At 47.4% G+C, this 12,256-nt stretch overlaps 1 protein-coding gene across 5 annotated transcripts in view; it reads right to left on the reverse strand.

Moving 5' to 3' along the window:
• The window catches only part of LOC137346746 (rap1 GTPase-activating protein 2-like), a 303,277-nt gene that overhangs the window by 22,614 nt on the left and 268,407 nt on the right, over positions 1-12,256 (reverse strand). For all 5 annotated transcript variants that reach the window (XM_068010516.1, XM_068010517.1, XM_068010515.1 and 2 more), the window contains one exon: positions 2,306-2,443. In XM_068010516.1, coding sequence (XP_067866617.1) covers positions 2,306-2,443 — 138 coding nt within the window. The remainder of the gene's footprint in view (positions 1-2,305; positions 2,444-12,256) is intronic.

Raw genomic sequence — 12,256 nt, forward strand, 5'->3', positions numbered from 1 at the left:
GTCTTTTACAAGTTCAACATAACTTCCTTGCTCTTGTACTCTATGTCCCTATTAATAAAGCCCAGGATACTGGATGCTTTATTAATTGCTCTCTCAACCCATCCTGCCACCTTCAATGACTTATGCACATTTACACCCAGGTCCCTCCGCTCCTGCACCCCCTTTAGAATTGTACTCTTTATTCTATATTGTCTCCCCATGTTCTTCCTACCAAAATGAATCACTTCACATTTCTCTGCATTGAACTTCATCTGCCACCTGTCTGCCCATTCCACCGACTTGTCTATGTCCTTTTCAAGTTCTACACGATCCACCTCACAGTTCACAATGCTTCCAAGTTTCGTATCATCTGCAAACTTTTAAATTGTGCCCTGTACACCAAGGTCTAGATCATTAATATATATCAGGAAAAGCAAGGGTCCCAAGACTGACCCCTGGGGAACTCCACTACAAACCTTCCGCCAGCCCGAAAAACATCCATTGACCACTACTCTCTGTTTCCTGTCACTTAGCCAATTTCGTATCCATGTTGCTACTGTCCCTTTTATTCCATGAGCTATAACTTTGTTCGTAAGTCTGTTGTGTGGCACTGTATCAAACGCCTTTTGAAAGTCCATGTACACCACATCAACAGCATTGCCCTCAACAACACTCTGTTACTCGGTCCTTTATGATCCATCCTCCTTATTCTGTTCTTGTCTTTACTCTTTTTGAGCAATGTATTGATCTATTTATTGTAACTGGCTTCCATTCTTGAATTGATGTTGTAAAGAAAAATTCAGGGTTGAATTCTCCCAGCTCTGTGGAAGTGGCTTTGGAGGCGTGGAAATTTCAATGGAATTATGTCGGGCCGGCTCTATCACATGTTCCTTCCTCCGTGCACTTTTCCTGGAGTCGGGCTCTCAGCGGCGACAGCTACCCACCTCCAGCAGCAGCAGGTAGCCAATTAGGGTATTTAATAGGGCAACCAGTCCCTATGCTGGCAATGAATTGAAATTTTCCCAATGGCGCAGGGGCCCCCTGCTGTATTAGGGCCTCGGCAACGCCGCGGAGGGGGCTTCACAGAGGGAGGTCCGAGATGCAAGTACATTTCAGGCCTTTTATTCATTTGCCAGCAGTAAATCGCAATGCTCAGATCTCCCCAAGCAGAAGGCATGCCATTGCTGACACCTCATGGAGACTGGCGCCTGCACTAATGTAACTCATGCTGCAATGGCAGGTGCTCCCCTTCTATGGAAGACACCTTCATGGCACCACTGCTGCTGCTGCTATTGTCCCTTCAGCAGTGCCCACACTGCGAAGGAGGCTGGCAGCCCTATCTACACGCTGCACTGAATGGACCTCCCAACTCTGGGACCCCACGCTGTCCCTAATTGGACTGGGCTCCCTTAGGCGGCTTCTTAATTGGCAGCCTCCGGACTGATCACACCTGGTCCAGTCATGGCCATTTTCGGGTTCCTGACCTGAAATTAAGGCTGTGCCAGGATCCCGACTCACCTGATAAAATTCAGCCCTCAGTCTCCAGATGGAGGTTGGACAGTTCCCTCAGGTAACTCTTTAAGGATACGTCCTGGACAGTTACTAGTTATGTGACATGGATACCCTCCATCTCTGAGCTCCCCACTTCTGAACTTGAGCTTCAGTTGGCCTGATAGGTATTATAGGCCTCTCGTGACCTGCCTAGCTGTTAATGACAGTGCAGGTTATCTAGCCACGTTCCCTTCCTTCATGCACTTAAGTAATAGGAGATTGGGAGATTGGGTTTATCTGCACTAAATCATTTAAAAATATTATTGTGCGATGAGCAATTTTTGTTCAAAATCATTTTTTTCTCTAATATAATTTTGGTTAATGAAAATTAATTTTTATTACTGTTAATAGTTACTGAAATTCCCCATGGTAGAGGAAACTAGCTCACCATCCATTATATAGAGATTTACATTAATCTATTCAATCATAGGTCCCTGTTATTTTTTTCCCTATTTCTGTGAGGAAGTGACTGCCCTTTACTGGCCAATGGGCTGATTTTTACCCCGGGAATTCCTGGTCCACAACTGTGACCCATCATCGTTTGGAGGGCTATGAGGAAGGGGCAGAGGAGTGGGACTAATTAGATAGCTCTTTCAAAGAGCCAGCACAGGCATGATGGGCCAAATGGCCTCTGTCTGGGCTGTACCATGTTATCATCCTATCTTGTAACATCACTGTGAATGGGCCTTCCAGCAGGATGGGAATGACAGCCTTGGCTAACAGTTACCAAGAGGCACTTTGCTGCATGGCTACGGGTGGAGTGACATGTACTCACGTTAGGAGGGTGCTTGATGATTTCCATCACGCTGTGCGAGATCCCGCCACTCTGGCTGCCTGGCAACCCTCCGCTGTGGTGCTTCTTGTGGCTCGACACCATGGTCTCCATTGAGTGGCTGCGAACGCGGATCGCCCGCTGTATTGGAAAGAAAGATGTGTGTCTGCGTAGTGCACAAAGGGTTCTTCTCTCTGATTCAAAATCAATCAGTGATATAATTCTGCACAATTTATTTTGACTATTTGCACCTTTCTGTTCATTAACATTTTGTCATTATTCAACTTATCTCTATAACACAGTCTAGAATTTCACAGCACCCTGCATCTGCATTAATAGAGGTTTTGGGGCAAGTATTAGATTACATGCAACAGTTCAGGAGTCCACCAAGTATATATTTTTTTAATGTTTTGCTGAATTTGACACTCATCAAGATGAAAAATGTTAGTGCTGGGGAAATGGAACCCTTTCATGTCAGGAAGTGTCAGCATTCCTAGGTCAGGTATTGAGTGTCACTTAATCACTCCTGCCCTCCACCCTTTCACAGATCTTTCCCGACTGTTCCTTCCCTGCTCCCACTTGACCCAGGCTCTGCACTGGCTTAAAATGCCACTCATCTCTAACATCTTCCAGTTCCGATGAAAGGTCAGCGAGCTGAAATGTTAACTCTGTTACTCTCTCCACAGATGCTGCCAGACCTGCTGACTGTTTCAGCATTTGTGGTTTTGTATTTCAGATTTGCTGCATCCTCAGTGCTTTGCTTTTGTTTCGGGTATAGTAAGGTTGGTTGGATACAGGGTATAGTGCCCCATAATCTGCCCCAACAATATACCTTGGCACCAAACTCACAAGGATAGCCTATGTGGCACCAATGTGATATTTTTCTACTCCGTAAATCTGAGCTCAACCAAAACTCCCCAGCACGTGTCCCAGCTCGCACCAAGTCCAGGTCACTTATCACCCCTGTGCTTGCTGACCTACAGTGACTCCCAGACTGGTAACGCCTGGATTTTAAACTTCTCATCCTTGTTTTCAAGTCCCTCCATGGCCTCGCTCCATTCCATCTGTGAAACTGCTCCAGCTCTACAATCCTCTATGATCTCTGTGCCCCTCCAATTCTGGCCTCCTGCCTATTTTCATCATTCCACCATTGGCTGCTGTGCTTTCAGATGCCTGTCTCATCAGTTCCCTTCCTCAGCCTCTCCGCCTCTCTTCCCTCTCCGAATTTCTTTCTTCTTTCTTTTGGGCCTCCTTATCTCGAGAGACAATGGATACGCGCCTGGAGGTGGTCAGTGGTTTGTGAAGCAGCGCCTGGAGTGGCTATAAAGGCCAATTCTGGAGTGACAGGCTCTTCCACAGGTGCTGCAGAGAAATTTGTTTGTCGGGGCTGTTGCACAGTTGGCTCTCCCCTTGCGCCTCTGTCTTTTTTCCTGCCAACTACTAAGTCTCTTCGACTCGCCACAATTTAGCCCTGTCTTTATGGCTGCCCGCCAGCTCTGGCGAATGCTGGCAACTGACTCCCACGACTTGTGATCAATGTCACACGATTTCATGTCGCGTTTGCAGACGTCTTTATAACGGAGACATGGACGGCCGGTGGGTCTGATACCAGTGGCGAGCTCGCTGTACAATGTGTCTTTGGGGATCCTGCCATCTTCCATGCGGCTCACATGGCCAAGCCATCTCAAGCGCCGCTGACTCAGTAGTGTGTATAAGCTGGGGGTGTTGGCCGCTTCAAGGACTTCTGTGTTGGAGATATAGTCCTGCCACCTGATGCCAAGTATTCTCCGAAGGCAGCGAAGATGGAATGAATTGAGACGTCGCTCTTGGCTGGCATACGTTGTCCAGGCCTCGCTGCCGTAGAGCAAGGTACTGAGGACACAGGCCTGATACACTCGGACTTTTGTGTTCCGTGTCAGTGCGCCATTTTCCCACACTCTCTTGGCCAGTCTGGACATAGCAGTGGAAGCCTTACCCATGCGCTTGTTGATTTCTGCATCTAGAGACAGGTTACTGGTGATAGTTGAGCCTAGGTAGGTGAACTCTTGAACCACTTCCAGAGCGTGGTCGCCAATATTGATGGATGGAGCATTTCTGACATCCTGCCCCATGATGTTCGTTTTCTTGAGGCTGATGGTTAGGCCAAATTCATTGCAGGCAGACGCAAACCTGTCGATGAGACTCTGCAGGCATTCTTCAGTGTGAGATGTTAAAGCAGCATCGTCAGCAAAGAGGAGTTCTCTGATGAGGACTTTCCGTACTTTGGACTTCGCTCTTAGACGGGCAAGGTTGAACAACCTGCCCCCTGATCTTGTGTGGAGGAAAATTCCTTCTTCAGAGGATTTGAACGCATGTGAAAGCAGCAGGGAGAAGAAAATCCCAAAAAGTGTGGGTGCGAGAACACAGCCCTGTTTCACATCACTCAGGATAGGAAAGGGCTCTGATGAGGAGCCACCATGTTGAATTGTGCCTTTCATATTGTCATGGAATGAGGTGATGATACTTAGTAGCTTTGGTGGACATCCGATCTTTTCTAGTAGTCTGAAGAGACCACGTCTGCTGACGAGGTCAAAGGCTTTGGTGAGATCAATGAAAGCAATGTAGAGGGGCATCTGTTGTTCACGGCATTTCTCCTGTATCTGACGAAGGGAGAACAGCATGTCAATAGTCGATCTCTCTGCACGAAAGCCACACTGTGCCTCAGGGTAGACGCGCTCGGCCAGCTTCTGGAGCCTGTTCAGAGCGACTCGAGCAAAGACTTTCCCCACTATGCTGAGCAGGGAGATTCCACGGTAGTTGTTGCAGTCACCGCGGTCACCTTTGTTTTTATAGAGGGTGATGATGTTGGCATCGCGCATGTCCTGGGGTACTGCTCCCTCGTCCCAGCACAGGCATAGCAGTTCATGTAGTGCTGAGAGTATAGCAGGCTTGGCACTCTTGATTATTTCAGGGGTAATGCTGTCCTTCCCAGGGGCTTTTCCGCTGGCTAGAGAATCAATGGCATCACTGAGTTCCGATTTGGTTGGCTGTGTGTCCAGCTCATCCATGACTGGTAGAGGCTGGGCTGCATTGAGGGCAGTCTCAGTGACAGCATTCTCCCTGGAGTACAGTTCTAGGTAGTGCTCAACCCAGCGGTCCATCTGTTTGCGTTGGTCAGTGATTATGTCCCCCGATTTAGATTTGAGGGGGGTGATCTTCTTGATGGTTGGCCCAAGAGCTCTCTTCATGCCATCATACATTCCTCTGATGTTTCCGGTGTCTGAGGCCAGCTGAATATGACTGCATAGGTGTTGCCAGTAGTCGTTTGCGCAACGCCTAGCTGTTCTTTGTGCAGTACTTCTGGCTGCTTTAAGTGCTGCGGATGTTAAATCGCTGGGGGCTTTCTTGTAGTTCAAAAGTGCAATGCGCTTAGCGGCTATGACAGGTTCCAGCTCTTCATTATGAGATTGAAACCAGTCTGCATTTCTCTTCGCACTTTTGCCGTAGGTGGTCAAAGCTGACTCATAGATGGCGTCTCTGATGTGGGCCCACTTGGTCTCAGCATCCCCTGTGGGAGTGTTTTGAAGGGCTGTTACAAGTGAATTTAGAAATTTTTGTAACAGCTGTGGGTGAGAAATTCTGCTCGTGTTGATGCGCGGGCGGCCCTTCTGCTTGGAATGATGCAACTTCTTTGGTCTGAGTCTAACCTTGCTGCACACCAGGGAGTGGTCGGTGTCGCAGTCCGCACTGTGGAAGCTGCGTGTGATTTGAACACTGTTTAAGGCGGCTCGCCTTGTGACAATGAGGTCTAGCTGGTGCCAACGACGTGATCTTGGGTGCCTCCATGAAACCTGGTGACAGGGTTTAGTGTGAAAGAACGAGTTGGTGATGCAGAGGTTATGATAGGTACACAACTCAAGCAGTCTCTGCCCGTTCTCATTCATCCTTCCAACGCCATAGCGCCCAAGGCAGGAGGGCCATGAGTCATGGTCGGCCCCAACCCTGGCATTAAAGTCCCCCAGCAGGAATAGGTGTTCGGTGTTGGGGATGCTGCTAATGATGTTATGGAGTTGTTCATAGAACTGGTCTTTAGCTTCAGGTGGGGAGCAGAGTGTTGGAGCATAGATGCTGAGTAGGTGTACTGGACCAGAGGTGGTGAGCAGTCGGATGGACAGTATGCGTTCCGAGCCATTTGAGGGAGGCTCTATCATGCTGAGCAAGGAGTTTCTGATGGCGAAGCCCACTCCATGCTGTCTTGGTTCTTCAGGATCCCTGCCCTGCCAGAAGAAGGTGTAGTCTTGCTCTGCTAGAGAGCCACTCGCGGGGAGGCGAGTCTCCTGAAGTGCTGCAATGTCCACATTGAGTCTACTGAGCTCGTTGTTAATGATGGCGGTCTTCCGAGAATCGTTGATTTGTGTAAGGTCTTCCGACAGGCCAGGACACATAGTTCTGACGTTCCAGCTTGCAAAGCGAAGGGCTGGTACCTTCTTTCCTTTTTTCATGTTGTTTGGTGCGGTGTATCAGTCCACCTTTCGGGCAATGACCCTGAGCTCCAAGCACCCATTGAAGCAGGCAGACTGTGGCGGGACAGAACCTTATTGACCGGGGGCTGCCCGGTTTGAGGCGGGCGGTAGCTGTCCAGTGAGGTGCAATGACCTCTCCCACCGACAAAGGCAACCCGTGGCGCCCAGTTTCTACGCCAATTTATCTGGACTTATAACCCGTAACTGCTGCCTTCCGTGTTGTTTCAGTCGCTGTGAGGCAACTATGGAGTGACCTCTCCATGGCGCATGCCTGGGCAAATTTATGGAGGTTGAGAGTTGCCCAGTCGTCAAAACCCCCCTCTCGGCCTTTCTGGTGGGGTCCAAAGGAGTGCAGGACACGACGTTTGGCACCAGTATGGCTGCAGGAACTGCCGGAAACATGCCAAAGGTGACACATGACCGCCTACGGGGTTCCGCTCCGGATTTTCTGTTAGGGTTTACTCCCTTAGCCTTGGTCTCTCCCGAGACGCCCACAAGGCAGTGGGGTTGTTGGGGCCCCTACACAGGTGTAGGATGGTGCCGGTGGGAGGAGGGGATGCAAGGGGGAGGGGTAGAGGGAAGGGGTGGGGGGGGGGTGCAGGGGAAGGGGGTGCGGGGTGAAGATGGTGCGAGGGGGGGGCGGGCTGGGACGGGGTTGTGAGGGGGTGAGCTGAGAGGGTGGAGCAGGGAAGGGGACGGGGGTGGGGGGGGTGGAAGGGGGGTAAAGGGGGGGGGGGAGGGGGGGTGGAATCTGGTGCAGGTAATAAGCCATTTCCTCAGTGCCCACCATCGACGTCCGGAAAGCTCATCCACGTCCTTCGGGAGGTGAAGCATCATTTGGCAGACTTAGAGGTGATTACATTTGCTAAGGGTTTTTTTTTTTGCAGTGGTTTAAATAAAGGCATGCAGCATTGCCGACAGTGCGCTGCAGATGCTCTCCGAGCCATCTCCCGCGGGCGCTTTGAAGTTGCGGCCGGGGGGGCCGTTAGTGGATGTTTTGGGTGTTCGGGGCACCTTTTCACAGGACTTCTCTCGGGTCCCGCAGCTCCTTCTTCACCTCAATGGACTTACCGCACGCCGTGGCTGCGGACACTCTGGACTGTGAAGACAGCAGGATCGGAGATTAAAGTATCGGCAGCTGTGCTCGTCAGTTTCATCCGGATCAATTTCATTGAGAAAACAAAGAGCAGGTGTGGCTGGGGGAGGGCAGTGGGCCCAGCCGAGTATGCTCCTTAAAACCTACTTGTTGGCCCAAGCTTCTGGTCACCTCTCCTTATGAGACTCATTGTCACATTTTGTTTGATAATGTTGTTGTAAAGTGCCTTGGGGCAATTTACTATGTTAAAGGCACCATATAAATGCAAGGTGTTGTTGTTGCTGCCACACAGGACATTTTGTGGCCTCTGAGCAGGATTACCAATTTAATGCTGAATCACGGATTGTCGTATCCAACCAAAACCTATCCCAGCTTTAAAAAGCAAAGGACCAGCAAATGCAGACTGATCCTCAATTCCACACTGCTCTTCTCCACATGAGTGTGCACAATAGTGGGAGCAGGACCTGCAAACGTTAGCGGAGATGTCCCTACACTACAAATCTGTTTTTACAAACTGAATTCCACATTTATCCTCTTTTAATTCTGCACTTTATTATCTGTAGACATTGCAATCACCACACACAAGCAAAATATCAGAACCAAGGTTACAATTCCACACCAGTGCCTTTGTTTTCAAAGTTGCAGCTCCATGTGAGATACACTTTACCATGGTCCCATTTTGTCCCATCCCCCATCAGCAAAAGCACCCAAAATATTTTTAAGCAGGTTTGGTTGCTCCTTCCTGTTTAAAGGGGAAGATTAATTGTTCAAGGATGACTGGACCTGGAATGTGAAAATGTTTCACTTTAAAAGCTATGAGAGCTTTTGTCAATAGGGCTTATCTCAAGTTCACTAGCTGTTAAAGCCAATGCCCTTTTGTATTATTTTTCTTTTGCAGAGTAAAGCAGTCGAGGGTGAAAAATAATTCATTACGCGAGGTTTAGCTGCCTCTCCCAAATCTTTCCAAATTTGAATTTTTTATGCATCAGCAGGTGAAAATAAAGACTGGGATTTAGCAGCTATTCTTCATGAACTTGTTTTTTGCTTCAAGGTAAAAGGCTGGGGGGTGGCAAAAAATCTAAATACCAGAAAATCCCACACTTAAGTATTATCTCCCTGCAGAATTTTCTGAGGTGCAGGCCTGAGGGTGCAATTTGTATATTGCTGCATGAGATTCTTTTTCCTGATTTTTTTACCTGTCCACTCATTTTTTTTTTAAACTGAATCATAAATGAAATTATCCATTGTGTAAAAAGTTATAAGAGTTTCATCCTGAAATTTTAGGTAAAGAACTTGCATTTCACATTCTCAGCCTAACCAAAGTACTTCACAGCTAATGAATGCATTATTCATTAATGAGCGACGTCTTAACTCATTCCATCTTCGCTCAGTCTGGGAGAATCCTTGGCATCAGGTGGCAGGACCGTATCTCCAACGCAGAAGTCCTTGAGGCGGCCCAACATCCCCAGCATATACACCCTACTGAGCCAGCGGCGCTTGAGATGGCTTGGCCATGTGAGCCGCATGGAACTTGGCAGGATCCCCAAGGACACATTGTACAGTGAGCTCGTCACTGGTATCAGACCCACCGGCTGTCCATGTCTCCTCTTTAAGGACGTCTACAAACATGACATGAAGTCCTGTGACATTGACCACAAGTCATGGGAGTCAGTTGCCAGTGATCACCAGAGCTGGCGGGCAGCCATAAAGGCGGGGCTAAAGAGTGACGAATCGAAGAGACTTAGCAGTTGGCAAGGAGAGAAGTGCAAGGAGACAGTCAACTGTGTAACAGCCCTGACAACCAATTTTATTTGCAGCACCTGTGGAAGAGTCTGTCATTCTAGAATTGGCCTTTATAGCCACTCCAGGCGCTGCTTCACAAACCACTGACCACCTCTAGGTGCTTATCCATTGTCTCTCACAACAAGGAGGCCAAAGAAGAAGAAGAAGTAGTGATGTAGACAAACAAGGCATCCAATTTGCACCCAGTAAGATCCCACAAATAGCAATGTGAAAAATAATCAGATAATGTAGATTGGTGGTGATGTTGTTTGAAGGATAATTGTTGGTCTTGACACTGGGAGGACTCCCCTGCTCTTCTTCAAATAGTGCCATGGAATCTTTCACGTCCACCCGAGAGGGCAGGTGGGGACTCGGTTTAACATCTCATCTGAAAGATGACACTTTCAATAGCGTTACACTGAAGTGTCAGCCTAAATTATGTGCTCAAGTCTCTGGTGTATCCCTTGAACCTACAGTCTTCTGACTCAAAGGTGGGAGTGTTGCTACTGCGTCTAGACTGACTCTTTAAAATTCAAGCTATCCAGCATAGTAAATAATGTCAACAACTCAAAGAAAAGCAGCAAGATAGGAACCAAAAATGGAAAAGATAGGTTAAAATTATGGATGGGTCCTTCCATCAAAACTGATTAAAAGGAAACACTTTTTCTTATATGAGTTGCAGGCCTGAGAGTGTAACTTGCACACACTGCTGCAAGACATTCTTTTTGCCCCTCCCTATCTCTGTTATCTCCACCAGCCCCATACCCCTCCGAAATATCTGCGCTCATCTAATTCTGGACTCTTGAGCGCCCCCAATTTTAATTGCTCCACCATTGGTGGCTGTGCCTTCAGCTGCCTAGGCCCTAAACACTGGAATTCCCTCCCTAAACCCCCTCTGCTTCTCCTCATCTCTCTCCACCTTTGAGACAGTCCGTAAAACCTACCTCTTTGACTAAGCTTGTGTTCATCTGCCCTAATACGACCTTATGTGGTTAAATTTTGCGTATAACGCTCCTGTGAAATGTCTTGGAGCATTTTATTATATTAAAGCACTAGCTAAACAAAACTTGTTGTTAAATGGTGCCTTTTAATGTGTCTCAAAAACGTCTCAAAGTGCTTCACATACAATCAATTACTTTGAAGTGACTGTTGTTATACAAGGAAATGTTTTGTGCTCAGCAATACTCGCAGCATCAATGAGATGATTGATCCACTAATCTATGATTGGTGGCATTGGTTGAGGGAAGATATTGGCCAGGTACCAAGAGAATCCACTGCTCATCTTCCAATAGTGTCATGGGATTCTTCAAGTCAAGTACTTTAGATGATGTCTTGAAGCTGAGCCCTGAGGTTGAATCACTGCCTGTAGCTCACTGCCATCTGGTGATTTATAGCATGGAGGGGATTGAATTTCTGATTTTCTTTCAGATGATTGATCTCACCTTTCCAGCAGCAGTGTCTTAGATGTTGCAACGATATGTGTGCCTCGTGACATAGGCTGCACAGGATATCAAGTCACTTTGGACGGTGAGTTAAACAAAATTTCCCTGCTGTCCATAAAATACATCATATGCATGCGTTGTTGTTATTGGAAAACCTTGGTGAAGACTTAAGAGCCAGAGAAAAGAACACTGAGATTGAAAAGAGGTGAACTTAGGTTTTAAAAGGGCTGTAGATATGGGAGGTAGATAGGATGCTGGATATTACCATTTTGCAGTCCTGGCGAAAGGATGAATTGGAAACAGTCTTGATTTCAGAATAATAATGATGCATAATCAGTGCTGTGTAGTAGCTAGGAACATTTTTTGAGGCGGGGGGGGGGGGGGGTGTTGTTAAGGGAACGAGGAGTATTGTGACATAGGTTTGTAATTGAGAGAGAGTAGGGATAAAGGAAATGTTCTGTAATTGGCAGGATGTGACAAGTGGTGTATTGAAGGCTCAGATTTTCACCATGTGTATTAATGAAGGAATAGAGAGTTGTACACCCAATTTGCAGATTTCCTAAGTTAGAAGCACAGCAAATTGTGTTAGACGGAAACTAGAAGTTACAAAAGGGGCCTAGACAGAGTTAAGTGAGTGGGCAAAACTATGACAGATGGAGTTCAATCTGGGGAAGTGTGAGGTCTTCCACTTTGGATCCGAGAAAGACAATAGTAATATTTTCTTAATACTGAGGGATAAGATGCGGTGAAGGAGCAAAAGTTCAGAGTTCACCCCTTCCCCCCCCATAATCAGAGTGCAGAGTTCACCCCTTAGGTGAATATGTACACAAATCGCTAAAGACTGATGCACAGGTTCAAAATGTGATCAAAAATCTAATAGAATGCTGACTTTTATCACATGAGGGTTGGAATACAAAAGTGAAGAAATTATGCTTCAGTTGTACAAAGGCTTTGTCATATCCTATCTGAAGTGCTGCATCTAGTTTTGGGCACCAATCCTCAGAAAGCAAGTGCTGGCAACCCATATTCATTGGAATTATACTGGCTTTAAAGAGGTAAGTTGTGAGGATAGGTTGCATAAACTTGGCTTGTATTCCTTCGAGTTTAGAAGGTTGGTGGGTGATTTAATCGA

The sequence above is a fragment of the Heterodontus francisci genome, chromosome 30 (genome assembly GCF_036365525.1).
Source record: "Heterodontus francisci isolate sHetFra1 chromosome 30, sHetFra1.hap1, whole genome shotgun sequence".
In the NCBI taxonomy this organism is placed as follows: Eukaryota; Metazoa; Chordata; class Chondrichthyes; order Heterodontiformes; family Heterodontidae; genus Heterodontus; species Heterodontus francisci.